The 25,866-nt window shown below is 39.4% G+C and overlaps 1 protein-coding gene across 1 annotated transcript; it reads left to right on the top strand.

The window, feature by feature from the left end:
* Positions 1–19,776: 19,776 nt before the first annotated feature.
* Positions 19,777–20,794, top strand: LOC108108136 (high mobility group nucleosome-binding domain-containing protein 5). The gene is made up of 2 exons (XM_017216066.2): positions 19,777–19,932; positions 20,039–20,794. The coding sequence occupies exons 1-2, from the start codon at positions 19,777–19,779 to the stop codon at positions 20,729–20,731; spliced, it is 849 nt and encodes a 282-aa protein (XP_017071555.1). The 3' UTR covers positions 20,732–20,794.
* Positions 20,795–25,866: the final 5,072 nt, after the last annotated feature.

The following is a 25,866-nucleotide window of genomic DNA, read 5'->3' as shown; positions in this document are numbered from 1 at the left end:
CCCGCTTGACAACTCACTTAAATCGCAATAAATAAGGCAAAAAGAAAGAAGCTAAAAAAAGGTAGCACACACACACCTGACAACATTGAAATGGAAGGGGGGCTGAGGTAAAACGATCCCGCATCACTGATAAGGAAAATCCTTTGGAAATCCCACTCAAGCGAACGGCGGCAGTAGGAACAACGACAGCAGGCAGGAGGAAACCCCGTTCTCAAATACCCGCAACGGGCATTAAAATAAAATTAATTTTTCTTTCACTGAAGTCAGGCAGGAGAAGGAAAATGACAAAACGATTGACTATTAAAATGGATAAGGCATAATATTTTTCGCATTTTGCGGTTACAAAGTGAACGATGGAAGGCCAGTTAAGGGAGGTGGTAGGTAGCATCACGTAAATGAAAGGCAAAAATAGTTTACAGTCGGAGCTTATCTCACTGAGCCAATAATGTTTGCCTTTTTCGAAATGACAAAAGCACTCAAGCGCAGAACGGCAGAGGGTTAGCAAAATGAAGGGATTTTAAGGACATAAAACGCGTCAACTAAAGGCTTAAAATAAAAATGAGAAAAGTTTTATGCTCTATGATCTTATCAGGCTAAGCAGCAATATAAGTTTAAAGTGAACTTATTAAAATGAAAGTTCATCACAGGATAGATAAATAAAACATATTTTTGTTATTTATACCAACGAGTAAAATTAAAGAGCAAAATAATAAGCTAAGAAAAGCATAAAAAATTATCATTTTAATTATAATTAGCTTGCATCACTCGAAGGACTTGCAAATGTCCTTGTGGCTCACAAAAATATTCTCATATATACATTTTAAGATCACTCTGTGGCCTGTTTGTTGTTGTCGCACCGAGCACCAAGCTCTTAATGTTTTCGCAACGGCAATTAAACATTGAGTTTTAGGGCCACCCCCTTGAAGCCACAGGAAGTTCAAGCTGAAGATGCCATGAATAATTTCCTGCTGCTGACCAAGAACCAAAAGAAGGCAGAGGGGGAGTAGCAGCAGCAGGGGGGAGTTAGATAAGGCATAGCTCACACGAAAGACAAAGCAACCGCAAAGTGGGAGGAAGAGGGCAATATGTGCTGAAAGGATGTGAGTGGACTCGAAAAAAGTTTCTCCGACTGCGGTGTGGTTTTTGGTTGGCTTTTGGTCTCTCTCCTCTTTTGGACATAATCGCCATTCCAAAAAAAAAAAAAAAAAAAAAAATGAAACAAACCTCATTCTCCCACACTTGGCCACGTCGCCTGAGATTATGGCTCGCTTAGTGGGCAATTATCGCCTGCAGGGCCCATAATTATTATCATCACCAGGACCAAGTTGCATTTTCATTTCATATTCAAAAGGCGTCCTCCCTTTTCCTATCCCTATCCCTATCTCTGTCTCTCGCTGGGCGGTCTCCTGGGGAGCTGGAGCTGTAAGTGGAGCTGGTCTGGTTGCATGTTATCTGCTTCCACACATGAGTGGCATGAGCAAACCGAGTGAAACTACTACTACTACTACCACTACGAGCACATGCTGAAAACATAAATATAACAGAGATATCCCCCGGGGGGCAGTCGGATTTTGGTTTGGGTTTTGGTGGGCAGGACCCATCAGACGAGGCTCCTCACACAATGGACTGCTGCGAGTGGAATTGTAAGTGCGATGCCTGCCCAGACTCTGATGAGCGACTGCCACTAAAAATAATAATAAACGTAAATTTCTCTAATTTACACACACACACTCGCAGGGACAGGACAAAAAGGAGCAAGACACACACACACAAGCATAAGGAGGGTGGAGCTCATGACAGTCACACTGACACAATGCCCTATAGAGATGATAGGAGTGGAAGTGTCCCCTTAAGCGAACTTGGAATGCCCTGCAGGTACTGAGAAGTGTATTGATTTGCAAATGGAAACTGTTTAAAATATTTATTAATATGTCCCTTTTAATATCAAGTAAAATATAAAATGTATGGTTAAGGTTAACTGTGATATATTACTTTGTTCTTAAACTGATTAAAAAAATTGATTAAACCACCATCAATATTAGCTTACCATTCACACTAAATAGTATTTTCAGATCCCTATTGTCTTAACTGAGTTATTTTTAGACCATTTTAGTAAATGGGTTACGGAGTATGCTAATGAAAGTCAGTATGATTTAACCAAACGTATTCCTCGAGTCATTATGCTTCTTTCCCCAACAAGCTATCTCACTCTGACCTACGCCTCCCCCTCCCCCTTTGCCAACCCGTCAAATAAACAACAAAGTCACTGAAATTTAATTTCCAAGCATCAGCAGGAACAACAAAAAGCGAAAGGATGATTGAGTGCGAGTGAGAGATGAAGAGCACTTGGCAGCATGTTCATGTTGCTGCTGTTGTCATGTTGCGACAGCGTTCTCCCCTCTCTATCTTTCGCACTGGCGCCGCTGCAGTAGCCGAAAAGTTGCCTTATCACTTGGGCGCATTTACATAAAAAAACCACAAATAAAAGTTGCCAACTAACGCAGCACCAAGGAGCAGAAGAGAACCAACAACAGAAGCACCAGCAGCAGCATCAGCATCTGAATCGGAATCAGAAGAAGAGCTGAAGAAAATAGAAGCACAATCACAATTGCGTTTGGCTGTGCACTGAGAAAAATATTCACTTAATTATATATATTTAAATATTTAAGAAAGAGGACTTTGATTTAGAATTTATATTGATTTTTGCAAGCCAACAGCACAAAATGATTCGATTTATATTTTTGGTCTTGATAACAATTTCTGCGCAAGGATATATTGTAATGTTACAACCAGTTTTTTTCCAGTGTAGCGCCCTTGCCTGCGACTGAGTGAGAGTGACTGAGTCAGTGAGTGACTCTCCAAGAGAAGAGGGCGGTGGGCAGAGGCTGGGGCCGTAATGAAGGGGGCACAGCTTAAGCATTAAAAACTTTTCACATTAAAGCACATTACAACAACAAATCATAGAGCAAACAAAACAAACGCATACAAACAAACCCAGCCACACGCACACACTCGCATATGTAGAGCAACACATTTAGATAATATGCTACAACTGCTGTGGCGCAAATGACAACGCCACTGATGGGAAGGGTCGCGGGGTGGGTATAAAAAGGGGGCGATGGGAAAACTCATGCGAGTTGTAAAAAGCTTTGGCAACAATGTCGCCTGAATGTCGCGCATTGTTTCCAGGCCGCTGCCTCTGACACTACCAAAACTGAAGAGCAACCTCCCGCCACCATACTTTCCGAAATTTCCGAACACCCCGCTTCCCTCTTCCAACGACGGCGCTGGCCAAACTTTTTTTAAACTTTATTTTTTGTTTTTTGTTAAGCACATTTGCGCATTTTCCTTACTTATAGCATACTTTTAAGCGCCAAAGCGCATTAGCCAGGCAATGCATGAAATTAAATTACACATCACGAAATCTTCGCCGAAACATGACAGACTGGAAAAAAAGTCCAAAACTTCTAATACAAAATTTAAGGGAAATTAGTAGAGTCGTGCAAATTAAAGATTTTTAGGTTAATATAGCTTATTCTTATAATTTAAGATATCAATTACCAAAAATGTTACTGCCCGATTATCCGCTTATCTATCTATCTTTCTATAAGTAATTTTTACTTAAGGTTACAACGTTTTAAGAGTTTTGTCTGAAAATCCTTCTGTGACTAGCCAATTATACATAGCAATTGACATCTTAAACATCGTATACACAGAAAATCCCAACTTTATGCTTATATCTATAAAGCCTTTAAGATCTTAAGCAATGAACATACTATACATCTTAAGCTTGCATCTGGACAAGGACATCTCTCAACACATAAGAAGTCCTTGACAGTTTCCGTTTCAGCCATAACTCTCCCGAATTAAGCTCTTGAAACGTTCTTGAAGATTGTTTCATTTGCAGCTAACAATGCGCTTTGCACCGAAAACGAGACACTTCTCTGCTCCTTTATGAAATGACCTGCACTCAAAAATCAACGCGTTGTCGCTGACAACCCGGAAAATCCAGAAAACCCTGGACAATGTCGCTTCGCTGATGGTAAGAAAAAGCGGTTTGAGGACGCGGACAGTGCTCGGCGAAAACTTGTTATGTCGTTAAGTGTGAAACTTATTTCGCACATGACGCCGCTTCAGTGGAGGTGGAACCAGGATGAGGATTGAGCTAGAGATGGAAGTGGAGTTGGGGTAACTTGAGGAGACTGCGGGGGCAGCTGCCGAAAATTGCAAAAGAAATCAGCAACAAAAGTTTCCTTGCCGTTGATGTTTCGCCCCCTTGGCCCAACTTCTTTTATTTATACTCTAAACAAGAGGTAGATTTGATTTAAACAAAATTTAGAACAACCCATAAGTGACAATTTTCAAGTCTTACGTCATTCTAAAAACATTTCTTTAATTTCTTCCTTTACTTTAAATAATAATAAAAAATATATTTAAATAAGTTTAAGCAAAAACATGAAGGAGCACTTTGGAAAGAGAATACCACACTTCGTTCTTTTTAACAAAATTTAATTTTCATTCCCTTCCTTTTTCGCCTCTTCAACTCTCTTTTTGTTTCTTAAAAATCAAAATAGCTAAAAAGTAGCGACAAGTGTTAAAGAGAGTGGGTGGGGGGATTAAAAAAGGCCAGGAAGGAAAGTGTGACGAGAGTGGAAAAGTTTCGGCCAGTGGAAAGTAAGCGAAAAGCATCAGCGATGCCACCGAAATAAGGAAACCGGGGAGGTGGAAAGTGAGCTGAGGAAGTGCCACCCGGCCAATCTTAAAATAAACTGCAGCTGCGCGAAAAAAGTGACAAGTTTTGAGCGGACCAGGACAGTTCTGAACTAACAGGAACATGTGTCCGCTGTCCGCAGTCTCCTTCATCCTTCTGCCCCAACGTTCATTCCCCCTACTTATTGGCACTCGGACCTTTCGGGACGTGACATATTTTGCAACATAAATGTGTTTTTCTTTTTGTTCTATTTGCGGATTTTGACTTTAACTTAAGACAAGGTTGCGTAAGGAAGGGGGGAAGCTAATGGGTCGATATGATGTGTTGACAGACCGTGTGGTTTCCATTTGGCCATGAAGTGGATGGGGAAACACAAATTGAGGACAGAGTGATTTTCAGAAAATTTCTTGAAATTATTCGGATAAATAAAGCAATGCTTGTGACCTGAACACTACTCTTTAAAACGAACAGCTAACTACGAACTACCACTACTACGAACTCAGTTAAATCACTTCCAATTTGATCAATTTTTAAACGTCAAGCTAAAAAGCCATTGGAAACGGCAAAAAAGTAAACCAAAATCAATAAAACGGTAAGTTTCTTCTGAAAATTTCGCACCTCGAATCCCCTTAAAACTTCCTCGACTCAAATCCTTTTTCCCGCAATCCCTCCTTCGAAATTCACCCCCACAATTCACAGTTGCATTTGCTCAGCTGACAATTCATCTCTTAAGAAAGTTACGCGAAAATATTCCCCCTTTCTTTTTTCCAGAGAATGCAGATGTTTTTTTCCTTGCTTTTTGGGAGGGGGTAGTAGCTGTGACTGTGGTTAAAGGGAAATGCAAATGCCAAGGCAATTTATCAGCTTGGCGGCAACATTCAAAATTAAACGCAATCACATACAAAAACCCAAAAGTGCGAACAAGAATCGTGAATGAGGGGAAAAAGTAAAGAAAAACCGGATGGTGGAGGCTGAACGGGAAAAAATACAATTGAAAACTTTTGCAATACGCGGCTGAGCGAAAGCGGGTTTTTCCGCTTGACGGGGGAGAGGGCGGAGAAAACGTAGAACTCTACTCGGTGCGTTTTCATATCAAACTTTGGCTATTGCATTTTCATGTGTCTTACTTTCTTTTCACTGATAAGACAGAGGAGCCGGGGAATCGGAACGCGGGACGCGGGAGGCGGGTGATATCGTTGTCAGCCAAATGCACTTTAGCCGAGTTATCAAAGAGTTGAAATTGCATTGCCCAGGCCCAATGCGGCGTCAGCCAAGGAGAAGAGGAAGGCGCCTTTCTTAGCAACAATTTCAAGCGCATTATCCAAAAAGCTCTGAAAGGGAAGTGAGCACAAAATGCAGCAGCTGAGCTGTAAGCAGGAAAATATGCCCATATGACACGGTAGTTTTAAAGAACTAAAAGTGAAGACCTTTGGGCCAGAAAACAGGAACGATACCAAACTCTTAAAAAAAGATTTATTAAGAACACTTCCTGCAGGAAATAAAAAGAAATAATTTCTTATTTTATATTTTATATAAACTACCATTTAAAGTGGTATCCTTTAGAAACCAGTGTCATAACACCTTATGCACTAGCAGACAAGGAGGTAAAGCCTTCGCAGCATTCGCGCTGCTCTAGAGGCACAAAAGACAAAAGTCAAACTTGGCTGCTCAGACAAAGCCTGCGTCGGTCTGTTTATCTTGTAAGGTAAATCATTCGAGACTGAAAGTCAAACAGCAGCCAAGGGAGACCATGAGGAATCTGGAGGGGTATTGGTTAGGGGATTGTGCAATCCGGGCGTGCGAAACTTTGGCCAAAGTAGTAGAGGCGACAAAGACGGGAATTGAATTCAAACAATAGCCGTCATGGGACAGAACCAAGTTGCACCATCTTCTGCACCCAAGTTGCACCTGCTTCGGCAAGGTTGCAGTTTTAATACCCCCACACCCCTCCTTATTCTCTTTTGGACTCTGCCGCATTGCGTCTCCTGTCGTGTCCTGCAAATTAGTTGCATATTAAAAATGCGTTGGCCAAACAATGACGAGCCTTGAGGGAAACCGAAGCCAAAATTTCATAGAAGTCCCATCGAGCCAAGGACCTTGTCAGTTACACTTGCAAAATATTTACTTAATCAAAATTATGCTATCGTAAGTAGAACAATATTGGCACCACAATATCTTTTCGTTTGGCTAACATGTCTAATAATACAGATATTTTATTGCAAGCTAATACGTGTATTACAAGTAATTTCTTGATTTTAAATCTATAAAATATATTTATTCTCCAAGTGCACTGCTTATTGAGAAGATGTTGCATCTATCCCTGTCCCTGGACCTCTCCCTCCCCCCTCTCATTGAGCACTCGATTGCAAAGGCAGCAGCGGCGGCAGGACGAACTTTTGCGCTGGCGTCGCTGCTGCCGCCGCTGCCATCAAATGAGAAAAGTTTAAATGACGCTGCAGTTTGCAAATGCCAAGCCGTTAAAAATGAGGATATCTGTATAAGAAGGCGAAGGATTTGGTGGAGCAGGGAACAAGGAACAACGACTGGAGACAGGGGACAGGGGGCAACTGATTGGGCAGGATGGGGATACCAAGGAGGAGAGCAACAGGAACAGGACGAAAAGGGCCGAAAGGAATGCCATTTAGGAGGTGATAAAGAGGAAGCTGCTGAAGATGGAGCACTGGAGGCAGCCCAATTTGTTATCTGCAGGAAAGTCATGGACCATGGTCAGGGAATCATCAGTTAGCCGCCCGTCGCAGTGGCTCGATCTTCTTGGGGCAAATGAAGAGAGGGTAAAAAACGTTAAGATGATGGACGATGCGGCAGGGAGACAACCAGATAAATGACCAAATTACTCCAAATTCGAATGGAAAAACTCTTTGTATTCATTTTGAATGGAATGCCAAAATTAAAATTAGTTTGCAAATTATTTATAGCCAAGCTGCAGAGTTTTTATTTTAAAACCTTTAACTAGTTTCTGTCTAAACGAAGAGTTTTTTTAATTATTATCTGATGGAGAGCCACAGCTATAAATCAAGGATGATATTTACAAACTTTTTATGATAAAAAAATACAGTTTTGAAAAACTTTTAATGATCTAAAATTGATTTTAATGCTGGAACTGTTGAAGTTTAGTAAAGGGTAATATAAAAGGGTAATAAAAAAATATCTATTTATTTACTATGAACTTTTTCAATATTTATTTATATTTTTTTTATCTACAAACATCATATTCCTTTTTTAGCAAAACTTTTTTGCAAGTCTTCAGTCCCTTTCCATTCACCCATAACCGGCATAAAAACGCAATCAGTGTTTAGCATGCTCGATTCCTATTTTCGTACTTGTTCCTCTTGCTTACACTAAAATCACATCAGATCCGCATTGTGGGTGTTCTCTGTGGGTGGGCTGGAGTTTTCTCCATTTTCCGCCACAACCACGAAAGCAAGTTGGATTCCACGTTTTCCGATTCTTTTTTTTTTTTTTGTTGCCTTCCCACGCGACTTTGTCTAACTTTTTCATTAAATGTATTTCAATACTTTTTCGGCCACCTCCTTGAACTCTCTACCAAGAGCACTGCCAATTTTTCCACTTGACCAATTCATTTTTGGCCATCATCCCCACTCCTACCGCCGCTCCTCCGCCACCCCAACCACCCAAATTTGATTTTGTTTTTTCTTCGCACCAACTTTTAGTTGATTTAGCTGCCCTGCGACGCGAACTGGAGACTCGCTTGCTCTGCTCAACTGATTGCTTACACTGAGTGCAAACAGTATTCTGATTGGTTCAGGGCAATCAGTGGCTGGGGATCGCAAAAATATATATCAAGATTTTCGCCAGTTTTTGCAGTACTTTTTTTTTTTAAAGCGGTCAAAAGCTGAAAGGAAACATTCAATTACAAATTGGAAATCGGAAAAAAGGTTTAAGAATGCTGGTCAAGCAAATGTATTGCATATTTATTGACAGGAAACGAAAATGGTTTTTTTTAAATCCAATTTAATCAAGGTTTGATGTAATTGAATTTTAATAAATAATAATCAATCATTTTCTTTACATCTTTAAAGTTATGCATCAACTGTTTTAGCTGTCTTTATTTTAAAAATATTTTGGAAAACTTTTTATAGACTTTAAGGATTTTACCTATAAAGTTTCTTGCTTCTTCTGAAATTTGATTTGTTTATTCAATGTTAGCATATTATTTGTATAATGTATACCTTTAGTTTTTCCTGTATACATTTTATTAAATTCTCTTAAAGTAACACAAATTGTCTTTTGGCACCTTTAATTTAACTGAACACTTTACAAGCCCACTGTACGGGATTGGCAGTTCGGGCCAAGGTTGTTCGAAATGAAATTCGGCCGTTAAGGTGATTGTTTTCAAACCTCAAGCGCTTCAGTTGGTTTACTTAGAGGGCCAAGTTTACAACAGTTGTGGACCTGGCTTGCTGGCCAGCAATCCCTGGTATCCACTTTTCCGTAGGTCTTCGAAGCCATTCGTAGGCGTTTGGCTTAACTGGCATATACATATACATTTTTACGGTCAATTGCCGTTTGTCTGTCCTGCAGATCCTCCTCCCCAACCACATACCCTTTAACCCCTGATGGCCCCAATTCGCTAGTACGCTCTCCTGTTACTCTGTTTGTTTGTTTGTTTGTTTGTTTGCCCAACTCGAATTTGATTCGACGAAACGAAACGAAATGAAACGAAAAAAAAAAAAAAAAAACCTTAAAAATAAAACAAGAAAAACCCAAAGAGATTTGTGTGTGCGAGCCGCCTGGCGACGAACTTTTGACCGGGGCGAATGCTGAGCAAAAGTTTTTAATTTTATTTATTGAAAAGTTTGTCCTGTTATTTATTTGCTAGCCATGTTGAAAATATGACCAAACACGCTCGGGCCGCTCAACTAGCTTAAAGCCACTTTTGCCCCATTTCACTTTGTTTGACTTGCAGATGGAACCGAAAACAGAAAACACAAACTGAACCAGGAGCTTTTAAAATCTTCTCTCTCACACTAAAAAAAATATTATTAAAAATATGTATAAAACATTACACATTCAGGTATTAATCGCACAAAAGCCATACAAAAATTTATACAAAAGTTCACACTGATTTTATTTACACAAACAGGGGCTTATGTTTGTGGCAGCAAAGAATATGTTTGCCGAATGCTGGGAACAAAAATGTTCAATAATCCATATGTAATGCCCATAAAACTAATGTTTAATATTTTTCATTTTTGACCTTAATACCATTTTTGAAGATAGGCTAATCAGTCAATTTAAAAATTAAAAATTGAAAAAAAAATTCATTTTTCTTAGACAAGAAAAAGATCCTGTAATTATTTTTTCTTAGTGGTGGCTCTTAGGCTTTTTTGCCGGACATGCCGGGCTTCATTAAAAACTCATTGCCACTTGCAAGTTTCGTTTATCATTAGAAGGATCTGTCAACTGTTACGGTTTTACAGTTTTCAACAGTTTTCCAGGAGAGGCGGATGCAGGGCGGAATGCGGAAAAACTCGCCAAAATTTTGTTTGTTTGCTTCTCAAAAAGTTTCTGTCCGAAGCCCATTTAAAAATAGCTTAAGACATGGACATCGAAGACCGTCCCTCTCGACAAACTTTTTAGCACTGAGCACCATAAATTATGGTTAGTTAAAAGTTGATATAGCCGAAAGAAAAACATGCTCAGCCATTGACGGTACAGTCGTGCCATCTAATTAACAGTTGACTTTGGGATTTCCTCAGTTGGCGGGAAAATAGATTTCGGGAAGGACTTGTTATAAGTTGGAAATTAAGGGTAAAATAATTAAAGGCAATTTTTGGGATACGGAAAATTTTAATATCTTAAAGGGATAAAAAAATAATTAATAAACCTGAAATATTTATATATGGACATACCAGTATAGTAGGTAAATAAAAATAAAAATTATATACATTACCCATGATTTACCTTTCCATTGTCTTAATATTTATATTATAGATTTTTATATAGTATTAATTGATTAACCACCAACTGTTTTTCCTAGAATATTTCCATCCAAAAATGTAACTCAAAACCCAGAGATTGCAATGGTTCATTTAACTTGCTTGCTCATAAATTTGCGCAAATAATTTTAAAGAAAGGCGAAAGCTAAGAGCACAAAATTTTACATTTTTAATTGCTTGTTGCGTTTGTTTTGTCAACGTTTTGTTTTTGTTGCTCTTGTTAATCTAATTTACTGCCTGCAACTTTGTCTGCTGAGCTTCTGTTTTTGGTTTTATTTTAATTTCCATTTTTTTTCTGGGGTTTCTGTTTTTGTTTTTCGGGCGGGGGTTGTGGGTGGTTGGAATTTTGGGACTACAGGGGGCAACGCATTATGATGGAGGAACATTCTAATTAACTTTTGTTTTAGCACAAACTTGAGTGGAGTGGCGAAATGCTGCCTTTTGCAAGTCATGGGAATGGTCTTGGTTCTAGTGGATACAACAAAGACTGTGTGGCATATACATATCAGCGTACTTATTTATGAACTTGTGCCCCTTGCAGTAAAATTAACATTGACAAAGCAACAAGAAAATTTCTTTCTTTATTTTTTTTTTTTTTTTTGCTGGGACAAGCAATTAAATTCGCTTTGTGTGCTTGGGTTTATTGTTTTTCGGTACAATCTTCTTTTTTTTGCGTTTCGAGGTTTATTTTTTGGAATTTTCTTTTTTTTTTTTTGGCGCTCTTCCGTCGCTTTCCGCTTTTGTTTGTCTTTGCGCTTATTTGACAATTTTATTCGTCCTTTCTGTGCTTTTTTCTGGTTTTAATTCAACTTTGTTTGCACATAATTTTTCGGAAACAAGCGTCAGAAAGCAAACAAATGCATGAATAAATACACACGAGATGGAACAAATGACAATGAATGCGAATGAGTGAATTGTTGCTGTTCATATGGCTGCTTTTATTGTTGGTTTTTTGTATGAAAAATGCAAAAGTCAAACAGCAACAACAACAATAAAAAGTACACAAAACATCCTTATACAACTCAGCCTGACGTTTTATTTCCTTTGATTTGATTTGATTTGATTTGCTTAGCTGGAGGGGGAAGGCGAGGCGGAAGCGTGACTATTGAAGTTTAATGATTGATTATATTGTTGCAGACCAGTTAACAGCAAATGGGTGAAAAATCAAAAGTCAAATCAAAGGAAAATGGTAGAAATGGGGAAAAGTGGAAATACACTTTCTTTATTTTATATATTTTTGTTTTTTTGTTATTACAAAAAATTTGAAAGATTAATTGATTGGAAATTTGTATCATTATTTGAGGCAAAAATCCTTAAAAATTATTATTGTTATTATAACATTAAAAAAATATTTTCAAATACCTTAAAAAATTAAGTTTATTTAGTATAAAATAACTTAACTCTTAACACTTAATAAGATTTAATAAGTACTCACCTTTTTTGTAGAGTATAGAAAAATACTAATAAATTCTTCAGCCAAACAAAAATACAAGTCAATATGAGATTGATTGAGATGATTGAATATTTAAATAATTTCTTTGTTATTTTATAAAAACGAATTTCGAAATAACTCATTTTGATTGACTGCTTTGCAACTGACAAAAGTCTTGCGGAAGCTAAAACAATTTACAATGTTAAAGGCTATACCATAAAGTAACTTTTTTAATTTAATTTCCTATAGAAAATATTATAGATTATTATCATTCAAACTAGTTTGTCCAAATTTCAAATCAACAAGGCTCGGTAAAACCCCTATTAATAACTTTTAAGCCGAGCTAACTTCTACCAAATAAGCCAAAAGGAGCTAAACAAGGAAAAACGTTTTCCAAACGACATGCCAAGTCAATTTTCGACTCAATTTTAGCGAGTTTATCATGGGATAATTCTCCTTAAATATTCAAAATGATTTTGCTACCATCTCTCTAAGCCCCTCTGCCCATCACTTTGCCCCTCTAACCAAGAACATCAGCATAAAGTTCTCCTCTGGGTAAAGCTCTTTGCATCGACTACTTCAAAGTAACAATCTCTGGCCTTTGATTTGTGCACAAATAACCATAAACAAATTACAAATTAATAACATACTTCACTGCTTAGTAGACAGGGACAATCTCTCTCTGTGTGTGTGTTTGTGTGGCGGAAGGAGAGAGCCTGCTATGGCCATAACTTGGAGCTATCAAATGTTGCCGATGAGAAACGGCTGAGATAAGAACAACACTAGAAGAAAAAGTACTGACTTTTAGAAATTCAAAAATAATTTAAATCTTATTTTAAAAACCTTTTTTCAAGTTCTAAATATTATTTTCTTAATAATTTGTCTGATATAAAGTTAATTTTTGAATATATTAAGTCTAAGTCGAAGTCTACTTTCCAAAATAATTCTTTTTTCATGTGCACAGAGTGTTCTGGACCAGGACCAAAAACAGAGGCCATGGCCAAAAGATGCCGAGGAGTGGGAAAATATTGGGGCGAGCTGAAGGAGGACAACAGAATGCGGTATAAATTTACATATTTTATTGAAAATTGAATAGCGCCAAGCAGCAGAAGCAGCAGCACCAGCAGCAGCAGCCACCAGCTCCTCTCGTCCGGCAACAACAGGAATAACAAAGTTAACAAAATCCAGAAGAGCATTTGCCCCCCTCGCAAAAACCCCATGAAACAGAGATCCCCAAAGAACAAAAAGCAGCATGCAGAAAAGAATGAAACTTTTAATACGAAAGAAGCATTCAATAGAAAGGCAAGCACAATAATAACAAAGAGAACAGCAGCGGCAGGGGTTCGGAGTTCGAGGAAGGGGATGGGTTGCTGAGTCCTGGCTAGATGAAAATATGACAGTAAGTTATATGCCAAAGCCAAAAGCAGGAAAAGCAGGAGCTGGAAATGTCAGCAGTAAGAGAAACAGGAGTATCGGCTAAAGGAAAAGCAGACGCTGAGCTGAAGAGCGGGAGACTTGTAAAAATTTTCCGGGGAAATTATTGAACACAGCGTGGAAAATACATATTATTTCTTCAATTTAAAAGGTCCTAAGCTTATTACGTAAAACATTTCAGTTTTCTTTCATTTGATTTCTATTGGTAATGAGTAAAATATTTCTTTGGTTTGGAAAATATATAGCATTTATTTGATAGTTCATTTCTGAATCAACTTGAAATACCCAATAATACCCAGGGCATTGAAACATTGCAATTTGTAGTTGGGAGTTTTTCATGGTTGGCGTTGGGCGAAGTAAGGGAGAGAAAGGGGGAGGGCGTAAGAGGTGCTGTTACAGTTGGAAAACTACTGCTGCAGTTGTTGTTGCTACTACTGGTGATTTCGATTCAGAAGCGGATTCTGCGCTTGGCCTCGCTTACACGAAGATTCATTTCAAATCAATACACATAAAGAATAAAAGGTAGCCAAACCGCTGAACCCACATACGATTGGAAAAACTGGATGGACTGTGAAAGGTGGAAATGTGGGGAAATGGAAAAGTTGGATCGAAATAAGCTGCTCTGTGTGAGAGTGCCTTGGCAGAGGGCATCGCATAATTCAGACAACGCATGTCAATGTAGTCGAACAAGTCGAGTCCACCGACATCCTACCAAATTCTGTATTCAATTTGGAAATCTATCTCAGGTGTCGAAACAATGTGAGATATTTGCCATGTACTTGGAAAACTGTCATAAACTTGGCTTACGCCAGCGGAATCAAAAATATGGCTCTGATCACCTGAGAGCAGAAATAATCCCATGATTTGAATTCATCTAGCTAATGTCTTGGAAATGAAACTCCAACTTACTTAGATTTAGCATAAGTAAAAATCAGTTCTTCTTTTGAATTTGAATGTTGCTTTAAACAATAAACTTTACCAAATAATTTATTTGTAAATACAATACTTAAAAATAAAAAATACAACTAAAAGCCCTATCATTTAACTAAATCTGACAGCCAAAATAAAACTCTGATTTTGCAAAATTTTATGAAAACTTTCGCCTTAAAAAGCAACTCACGAAAATCCCTTTAATATGCCGGATAAATCCGCTTTTTCAGCTGAAAAACAACAATGTAATACCAGGTATGTGGCAACAACAACACAACAACATAAAAAGGGGGCAGCATCAGCAGGTGAAAGTTACCTGCTATGACACCTGGCCATGGAAGCCGCCGGCAGACAGACAGATTGCTTATACGCCACGGTGGCCACTTCTACCGCTTCTTCCGCTCGTTTCGCCAATGTGAATAAATTAGCTTTATTCCGCAACTTTGGTTGCTTTCAACTTTACTTATCGATTTCCGTGGCACCTCACTTCCATTCCACTCGCCTTAAAGTCGAGCCACCAGAATCTCTTTAGTCCCTGGACAAAGATTCGGTTTTTGGTCTTAATGAAAACTCACGCTGGTAACAACAACAACAACCGCACAACAAACCCACGCCCTCAGCAAATCATTTAAAATTGTACAGACACATGCCACGCCCTCGCCGCCCCGCACTTGTACACACACACACACACATGGGACAAAAAGAAGAAGCATCAGCCACAGAGAATGAAGGTGAAATTGTTGCTAAAAATGCGAAGCGTAAAAATGCAGCGTACGTGCAAAATGTACCGCAAGCAGAGGCGTGGTTAAAAGACGTGTGGAGAGGGGATGGGGGAGAGGTGGTTGGAGCAGCGGTGGTAAGTCATGTTGCCCCATGGAAAAGCCAACAAACCTTGGCTCAAAGTTTTCAATGCGCGCGTAGCGAAAACAAAAGGTTTTTTATTGAATTTTGAAATGCTGCTACGCTGAGGTGAAGTCCCTGTTCTTCCCCTTTTTCTCATTCCATCAACCCTTCGACCCATATTTCAATAGTGATTTTGCAGGTGTATGTGTGCGTTGAGTGAAAAAGCCGCGACTGTCACGCTGCATTTGCTGCAACGAGCTGTAGAAACAGCAACAGCAGCAGCAGCATCACCGAGCAGAATACCTTAGCCAGGTGCAACTTGGGCTCAACCAAAGCCAGCACGTGCTGGCGGGGGGTATACACAGAAATATATTTATAAGAAAAACGTTTACTTAAATATTTGAAAATAATAATACAAGTTTCCAGTACATGGTTTTGAGCAACGATTGAGTAACAGTTTGGAAGCTACTACTTATAGTGATTATACATGCTGCCTAAAAGTAGGCAAGGTAGCATGAACAACTTAATTAAGTTTCAAACCTTCCTTGTAATACTACTACTAGGCAGCCATTCAACAATAATTTTACAGGAATCTTTATCTTAACTTATCAAAGGGTAACATTTTCCTCTCACTGCATCAGAATCTGCTCCTAGGGAGGTTGCAGATTTTCCACATCGCCAGGGCGATCAAAGTTTAGCGAGGATATTTTAAAGCTTGTCAAAAACGTTGCAATAAATAAACGTGGCGAGCTAAAGACTGCGCCCTAAAGCGTCTCCAAGGAGCTTGGAAAAGGCGACAAGGGTTGCTGGTTCTTGGTGCAAAACATTTGAAAGCGCTTGCGGGTAAATAACGTTTAACGGGAATGCTTTCACCTTCGGCTAGTTGACCCCAGGCACCTGTCAGTATTTGAGGCAACAAGGGAAAGGAAGCGAAGGAAATTTAATTTACACGAAAAATTAAATGTTTATGTGAATGACAGAGCAGCTTCTTTTGAATAAAATCTGCAGAGAAATTTTTGATTTAAAAACTATTAAAAGGTAATTGCCAATAGCTGTAAATTGGTTGAATGAAATCGATTTTATTGATAAAATTCTTATTGAAATTTGTGGAATAAAAATAAGCAAAAGTTAAAAGCAAAAGGCTATTTATATTACTTATTGCATAAAAAGTCTTTAACTATCCTTTACAGCCTGAATTCCCTATCCTTATTTCATCGATAATATCTTCATTCATCCAAGAACTCTCTAGAAAAACCGACCAACAAATTAGGACGAAACTTTTTGCCCCAATTCGAATGAATTACTAAGAAGTGTCCTGGCAAATGAAATGATAATGAAATGATTACCTGGAGAAGATTTCGAGATTTCTTTTCATGGTAAGCCCCCACACACACAGAGTCACAATTAAGCCTTTAGTCAATGCCCTCTCTTGACCAACCTCTCCTTCCGATGTGATTACATAAATCCTGAAGAAGAAAAAAAAAAAATACGGTTGGTGGGACTGTGGGTGAACCTTTTTTGATTATGATTGGGACACATGGGAGAAATGACTGTTGGTGGTCTCAATATGGCTAAAAGCCAAGCGAGAAAGCCACCAGGTCCTTGGGTATTAGGCTAATTGCTGGACCAACCTGAAAAGATATCCGGATCCGGATTGAATCTGTGTAGTGGATGCAACTCCTCGACTCATGTCAATGCCAAGCCAAGTTTAATCAACGTTCCACAGACTTTTTTATCGCTCTCTCTGGCTTTTTTGTGATGTTCCCTTAGATCCTATAGTTTATAATACACTTTCTGAAGGTTTACTATTTGAATGGAATTTTCTAAAAATACAATTAAAATATCAAATAAATAGTTTTTTGCTTAGATGTTGATATGACGTTTAAGGAAATTTTAAAAAACGGATTTTAATTTTAAAAAATATCCGTTTTGACTATCACTTCAAGACCGTATAAGAGTATTTGTCGCATCGCACTCTACTACAGCTACTTTCTGTTTAGTTTTACGTATATATTCAGCCTGATGTTGGCAAATTAATTCAGGAAATTCAATAAAAACAAGCACCAAAACATGGCAAACAAAACTCGTCGAGTCGTCGAGAATTTGCCCTCAATGCTCGCAGCTCCATGCAATCAAAGAGTGCATAGATAAATCACCCGGCTAAATCCAGAGGGTCTGGGTGCCATCGGAGCGGAGGGCAAAGGAGGTCTAGATGCCTGTGCTGGGCGGCGGTGGGTTAAAAAACACGGCCAAAATGTCAATGCAAATTTAATGGCTGACAATTTATATGCATGCCAAGTGACTTTTGGCCAACTACTGAACTTTGTGTGAATGCGAAAGCAGCCGGGGAACTGGGGACAGTTTGGAGTAGCAGGAGCACAAAAACCGTTTGGTGGGCAAATTCAATGGTTGAAGGAGGGTTGGCTAGAAAAAAGTTCTGAAGGTGCCAAGTGGCTGTCAAACTTTAGCCAGCAAAGCGGGCGAGAAGGAATTTCTCGCCCAAATCGAATCGAATCGAATGGCATGGAAATGCGAAATGCGAAATCGAATGAAATTCCTCGTTTGTCCTTGTTGCCGCTGCTCATAAATTAAGCCAACGCATCCCATGTACCACCTACTTCCTTCTCCTCCTGCACTCCATGTTAACATTAACGGTTTATTTATGTCGCCGCCGACATTTAAAATGCATTTCCTGCGACCAGGTTGGGCCCCAAAGATGAAACCAAAAGAAATGGCCAAATACCGGCGGAATAAAAAAGAGAGGATTAAGAGAGGTGCTGAACGGGCAACCGAGAGGCAGATGGAATAACTTTAAGACGTGTATTTATAACGCAAACCGGAAACTTTATGGCGTCGCATCGGGCGCATAAATACGGTCGAGGTGTCGACGTGACTCCGGAAGTGGCCAGGGAGGAGATCCGGAAATATGCCTCCGGGAGGAGTACTTAAGTACGGAAAAATGTGGGTCAACTAAAAAACAAAATGATAGGAGAACCTTAAACAGCTTTGATGGCTTAAGAAGTATTGTAAATATATAACTATTGTAAATTATAAGATTTAAAGAGGTATAAAATTATGTGGGGATATCTCTAAAAAACCCCCAACCAAGTTTATCTTCCTTAGGAAAGGTGAAAGCATCTCAAGGTAGTAAAGTAGTAAAGTACAAAGGGACAAACGTTACCCAAAAAGGGTAAAGACTTAACCAAAGTCAAGAGAGACAAGAACCAATTCATTTTCGAGAGACACCTGTAAACATCTTAATCAAGTTAAATAGAATGTAGTAAGCAATTTGTCAAATATGAAATACTAAATGGTAAAACCAATTCTTACATCACTGTCATTTACATGTCTAAATTGTTAAATTAAATCATTAACATCGTGTAAGCCATATTTATTGACATCTCTGGTGTTCATAACACCCACAAGCTTTGATTATTATCGCAGACCCTTCTCCCTCTTATCTACAGGCGGTATTGTGGTCAAATCCCTTCTGTTGTTATCAATCAACCGCATACAAGACACTCACAAGTGGCCAATAAATTATTAATTAAGTTGAAAATCAAGCCGGCAAACAGCAATGCTCATGATTGATGACTGATTGGGGAGAGGGCGTTGCCTTGTTACGAATCTATCATCCAACTGTCGTCGAACTTAACCAATCGGAAGACAATAAGACCTACTGTGCCACGTGGGCATTGCATCTCGGACTTCTGGCCTGGTAATTTCCAATGACAACAACAATACCAACTGAATTGGTTCGGTTTTGCAATGTGCAGCATAACAAAAGTCGCTTGTTTTTGACCAACAGCGGCAACAGCGGCAGAGCCAAGCCACAAGAAGTTGGCCAGTTCGAAGGGTTTTTGCTTTCGGGAACAACGTTATGCACTTAAAGACAAAAGAAACATTTGAAACAATCAAACAAAAAACCAAATAACAAAGAAAAAAGCCTAAGAACTCTTTCGACTATTTGACACCCAATAAAATAAAAATATTTTCAAAATGAACCATAAAAGATAAAATAAAACACACTGAATTTGAGGTCTAAAATGATATCCACTCGATTTATTAATATTTATAATACCACATGTTGAAAACCACATGACCTGTACAGAAATTCAACCACTAAAAACCAAATACAATATTCATAAATTAAAATATTATATTAAATATAAAACGCATTATATACCTTTGTAGTACCTCCTACCAAACGCAATACACCGAAACGAAACCCAAATAAAAAGGGTTGCAAAAAGCCGGGCAGCAAAGTTGGCAAATCAGCCACAAACTGGGCAGGGAACGGAGGAGTGTGGATAAAAAGCTTTGGCGGCTCGAGGCGAGTCCAGTAGACGGCGATAAGCGGGCGTGGCAGCCTCACCAACAAAACACAGAGGAATACGAAGGACGGCAGCCATCTAGGATAACAAGGAGCAGCAGTGGCATCAGCTATGTGGCCGGCTTGGCAACTGATAACGCTGCTGGGGCTTCTGGCCAGAGTTTTGGCCCTTCACTCAACGCCCGACAGAGCCATGGCCATAAGCGCGGCGCTGCTTGGCCAGGACTTTGAGGATTTTCAGCCATACTTCGCGGAGAAGAAGGAACCGGTAAGAAAACCGCCAATTATTGAGAGAAAAAGTATACGCCACGTTGAAATCAACTTGTTTTTCTTTAATGTATATGCAATTTCTGACCATTTTATTTATATTTCAGGAACCGGATCAGTTGGTGGCCGCCACAAAGCACGAAGAACACTCCGAGGGCGGCGAGGAGGAGTCTGGCGAGGAGCATCACAGCGAGCACTTCCACAAAAAAGGAGGCAAAAGTAAGAAGGGTCACAAGCACGACGAGCACTCCGAGAAGGGTGAGAAGGGTCACCACGATAAGGAGGGCAAGAAAGGGGAGCACGGCGAGGAGGAGGGTCACGAGAAGAAGCACAAGCACTCCGAGTCGCATCACAAAAAGAAGAAGAAGGGCTCCAAGGGCGAAAAGGGCAGCGAGTTCGAGGATCATGGCTCCTACAAAAAGGGTCACTCCATCAAGGGCAAGCACAATGTCCACAAACTAGACGAGAACAAAAAGGAGAAAAAGTTCTACGACGAGGATCACAATGAGGGCGGTGAGGAGAAGCACGGCGGATTCGAAGAGTCCAAGAAGCATAAAAAAGGCAGCAGCTTCAAGAAGGGTCATCACAAAAAGGGTGGACACGAGGAGCACTACGGCAAGAAGGGTCACAGCAAGAAGGGCCACAAGAAGAAGGGTCACAAGGGACACAAGAAGAAGCACGAGGAGTCCAAGAAGTGGGGCCACAAAAAGGAGCACGGCAAGAAAGGTGGCGAAGACCACAAAAAGAAGTGGCATAAATCCAAGAAACAAAGCAGCGAACACGATCATGGACATCATTAAACTTCCAGTTGACCTTCTTAGGATTTTTACTATTTTATTTTGTATTTTGTAAGCATTAAAAACAGATCATTCAGACCCAGTTAAGAACTCTTTTCAATGTTTTGTTTACATCTTTGGTAAACTAAATCATCTTATAAGCTGGAATAGTAGTAGTCCTTGTTCACTTAGATATAATATTTAACATGTACTCCATGCTGTAATCGCATTCAAAGCCCATTCAGGTCACCGAATATGACGCCCATGTCCCATATAGCTTAACATGTATAATGAACACAAAATGTCTTTTGAGGACTTGTCATAGTTATCTTTAAATTACCGCCCGAAAACAGCAAGTATTCATGCTTGTATCTGCTTAAAAAGAGATTATGCAGGACATATTTGCCACGCACTCACACAAGCTCATCAGGGAGATTAAAGAAAACATAATTAGGAGCAAAATCTGAGCCATCTTTGGCCAAGGGTTCACAGATCAATTGGCGATGTTTGGCCTGTCCCTTTTGCACACACCTGCAATGAACTAATTGCCAAAAGGTAAGTGAAATATGAATATGGCACAGAGAGAGTAAGAGAGACTAACCCTACCGTGCCAAAGGTTAATTACGCATACTGCAGGTCATTCCCTTACTTGCCATTCTGTCCCAACACACACTCACACTGAGATTTGCACACTTTAGCGTACATATATGCATGGCAACGTGTGTGTCTGTGTTTGCTTAAGCCATTTCCGGTTCGATTTTAGCCCAAATCTTGTCCATTTTCTAGCCTAAGCAAACAAACGGAAACTGGCTTAGTTGGAGCAGCCGTTGGGGAGTTGGGCCGGGCCAAGAAGGGCAAGGAACCAGCCAGGACAACCGGCTCTGTTTGGTTCCATATGCTAATCCCTACGACCAGCGTCATAAATCATTTTCAACCAACTGGAGAATGGATGAAGGCTAAAGGACGTAGGGGTCTGCAGGACAATAGAGGTCGGGGTTAAGTAAAGTTCGTCTGAGCCTAAAAGCATTTGACGATGCCCTCTCACAGGGAGTTCAACCAAATACTTAAATTTTGGTTTTTTCAAATTTATTTCAAAATTTATCTATAGATTTAAGTAAAATATTTAAGTGTAAAATTTATGAAATTATATTTTTCTGAACCTCTTTAATCAATCTTCAAGAAGTTACTTTCAAAAATGAAATGGATTTCAATGTTTTCTTACCTTTCTCAAGAGTATTTCAATCTTCTTTTCCCATAACTACACTTGCCTTCCCCTTTATTTTCGGTTTTCCGCTGGCTCTCCCTGGCATGAGTTATGCTGCAATCTGTGGGAAGCAGAGTATAAAAAAATGTATGCCAGATCCATTGGGATCTGGATCCTGCATTGCCGCACAACAACTGCAAAGACCAATAACAACAGCATGAATATAACAAAAGCCGTAGACCCAGACCGGAGAAGAAGCTTCATCTGGGGCTCAAAAAGCAAGTTTTTGTCTGGCTCAGCTTTCGTCTTTTTGGATTTTGTGTGAGTTGTAACTGCAAGGTGAACAGTCAACAGTTGAAATTCGCATAACTATAGTTACACTGAGAAAAACTGGGAAGCCTATATTACAACTTGTAAAAATGTAAAAAAACCTATAATCCTATGGTTGGGAAATCAGATATGTAAACTTCTTAAATCAAAACGGAATTCAGCTAAGAATATAATATCCCTTTTCCCTGTGCAAGTGTTTGCGTATATGTTGTTTCTGTTATTGTTTTTTGAAAATTGCCTGAGCAGCAACAACAAATATGGGAAAACCTGGAGTATGGAGCAGGGGCAGGAGCAACAAGAATCCCACATGGCCACTGGGCAAATGCATTAACGAAAGTGGCTGAGAGTGCAACAGTGGCGTCAGCTTGTGGGGATGCCCCGCACATGGGAGGATGGGGTGTAAAGGTTGCCGTGAAGGGGTACGGGAGAGCAAACCAGGCATTGCCGTGTGGGCTGGTGTATCAGCACTAAGAGATCATAATTCACACAAGTCGGCTAATAATTCAGTTAAGTTGAAATGCGCAACACACAAGTTGCACAGTTTCCACCAGCATGAGGGCGGGGAAATGTGAACGCTGATGAAGTTGGCCAGTGGATGGGGTACAAGAGGTTTTCTAGGGGGTCAGAGGTTAAGTGCCGCCACCACACACACACAACCCCTCGTGGGAGCCATTAGGAGGAGGAGCAAGCGGGCGAGAAGCTCTCCAATTTGGGTTTATGGTTTCAGTTTGAGAACTAGTTAAGGAGTGGTTTCTAAATACCATAAATTAATATATACTAATATTAATAATTAAAAGTTACAGAGAACGTTGAAGATCTTTGAACTTTAAAATTATGGAAATAAATCTTTTTATATCGAAAAAACAGTAAATAGATTAAAAATTTACCAATAATGAGTAACCGAAAAGGGTTATTTATTATTTAAGTTTTATTTTTATGGCAATTCTGATAATAAATCAATTTTAAGTTTTCTCGTATTTTAAATTAAAGAAAATTTTCCGTCTTGATTAAATATTTTATTTCCTTTATTTAATACCCCCATCTTTGTAATCCCCACACCCATTTTAGTATTTGCAATCTGAGACTGGCTGGCAGATAGTGCAGCAGTTTTAAGGGATTTTCAATGTTCTTGCAAATTAGTTTCAGCCTCCCAAGTGAGTGAGTGTGTGTGTATGTGGAAAAGTTTATTGTTTATGAGGACCAAAAGCTTCTTCTTCTGCCTTGACTTTTGGTCCTGGTTACAGCCATGTTGTTGTTTGGCTCTTTTGCTGTTGCAAAGTCTGTTCTCTGTTTGCTGTGGTAAAGTGCACCCTTATTTTTCTGCCAAAAGGCTTAACCATTTACTGAAAAGGGGAAACTTCCGCGATATTTGTTAGTTCTTTACATAGAAAACTAATTTAGCTGTCTAAAAGTTTAATTTGGCTCAACATTTCTGCTTAAATTCAATGTTTAAAACCAAGAACCTCTTAAAAATAAACATAAATAATAGGCAAATTAAGAGGACCACCGAAAAGAGCAAAGAAATTGACCATTATAGCCAAGGTTGGGGTCATTTGGGCTTAAATTTGCTGGGGTGATGCATCTGCTTGGGGACAATTAGGACAGCTCGTAAATATGCCAGAATGCGCTCGGATGCATCAATGAATGTGTCAATGATTAGGCACGCCGGGACAAAGGACACGATGCCCACGATGATGGCGCAAATCGAAATGTTGCACTCCGCATCGATGGGGTTCTAGAGGGGAAAGTGGTGGGTGGTATATGACGTCAGCGCCTAATGCAACTGCAGTGTAATGTTAGGGGGCTACGGAAATGTGAAGCCCGATCGTCGAGGGTAGAGTGATGACGGGGTGTGGTAACTGCAGGCCATAATCAAGCGAATGGAAGCAAAGGACAACGACTGCCACGATACACAGGTGCACTGGAAAAAATTATTGAATTTTCACATAAATTTTATTTTTATTATTTCTTCTTGATTATTTTAAAATTTTGCTGATATTGGAAATTTTGCTCACCACACATAATTACTTTAAAAGATTAAAGATAAAAGCAAATTGAAGCGTTTTTTAAGCTGATAAGCAACTCGTGTTATCAGTTAGATAAGAAAATAATGAAATTGATAAAAAATTTAAGGCAAGTTTGGGTATAATATTTGTATTAAGCTATATTAACATTAACTTAGATTTTATATATCACACAACATTTCTTCCAGTGCACATACACCCGCACTCGACCGAAGACAGACACACACACAAACATGGCCGTGCCATTGCAGTCAATTTATTGTGACCAATATAACGCCCGGACTGACTCGCCGGATGGCTCCTGTTCGTTGGAACTTGTAGAGTGGCGAGGAAGGAGAGCAGTGGGTGGTAAATGAGAGGGGGGCAGGAGTCGCTGGGTGCATGTAAATTGAAAATTATGGCAATGCGCAACAAGATTAGCCAATGGCTGGGTGGTCCTAGTGGTGGTGCTGGCGGTTCGGAGCCTTCCTAACAAGACCCAAATGAATTTATCGAGATGGGCAGAGATATGGAAGGTTCTGGATGTACGCGAGTTGCACAAACATAAACTAAATGAATGCCCATGGCCGCCAAATGAAGTTATGACTTAATGTATACAGTTATCCATGCATATACATATATATCTATATATATATAGACAGCGAATGGCAGAAACAGAAAGATAGCAGTCGAAATATCTCTCAACGAAAATAAAGTTATACGGAATATATGATATGCAGATTTCGGGCAAAAGTTAGCAGAGCCTAGAGGTTAAAAAAGAATCAAAAACGAAGAGTAGACTTATTGTGGAACTCAACATCATTATAATAATATTTTAAGCTGTACTGGAAAAATATGAATATTTTGTATGCAAATATTTTACTAATTTACGTTTTTTTTTTACTATTTTATATAAATAGTAATGGATGTTCAAGGCAAATTTTAAGTGAAAAACATAGCAAAAGAACTAGAAAGTTTTTACAATTCATGTTTCCTTTGTAACACAACAAAGTTTTTCTAGTTTTTTTAACTATTCCTACAAGAAAAATCTTTATATAAATGAACTAAATGTCAAGGAAAAACATGATTGGCGTACATTTTAGCTCATAATTCTAATATACATGAAAAGGATTTTAGCCAGGACACTTACGAGCACACACACCGAGAAACACAGCAAAGTGCCTTGGGAATCGAGTGGCAAGGGGTGCATATCTTAGCTTCGATGTGTCAAATTCATTCCACTTTGGTGCTCTGCAGTCAGCTCCACTCAAGCATTTTTCTGCGCCATTTTGACACAGAATCCAAAACACTCAGTCACTCACACTCATCTGCAATGCGGGGGATCTCACCCCCCGGCCCCCTCAGAATTTTCCAATGAATCGCAGGCAGATTCTCATGCTGCTCATGCTACATGCTGGATACTGCATGCCACATGCACTGGCTGCCTTATTATGCAAATGTCCCGACTCGAGATGCGCTCTCGCCAACGTCATCGATTTATAAGTTATGCAAAAAGCGGGAGTTTGAATTTACCAATCCCCCTGTCATCCAACATCCAACGCCCCTGACTTATATATATCCGTATCTTTTGCATCTGAAACATCGGGACTTTGACTGTTTGA

Source organism: Drosophila eugracilis, unplaced genomic scaffold (genome assembly GCF_018153835.1).
Source record: "Drosophila eugracilis isolate 14026-0451.02 unplaced genomic scaffold, ASM1815383v1 contig_445, whole genome shotgun sequence".
NCBI lineage: Eukaryota > Metazoa > Arthropoda > Insecta > Diptera > Drosophilidae > Drosophila > Drosophila eugracilis.
This window is presented reverse-complemented; position numbering and strand designations above follow the sequence as displayed.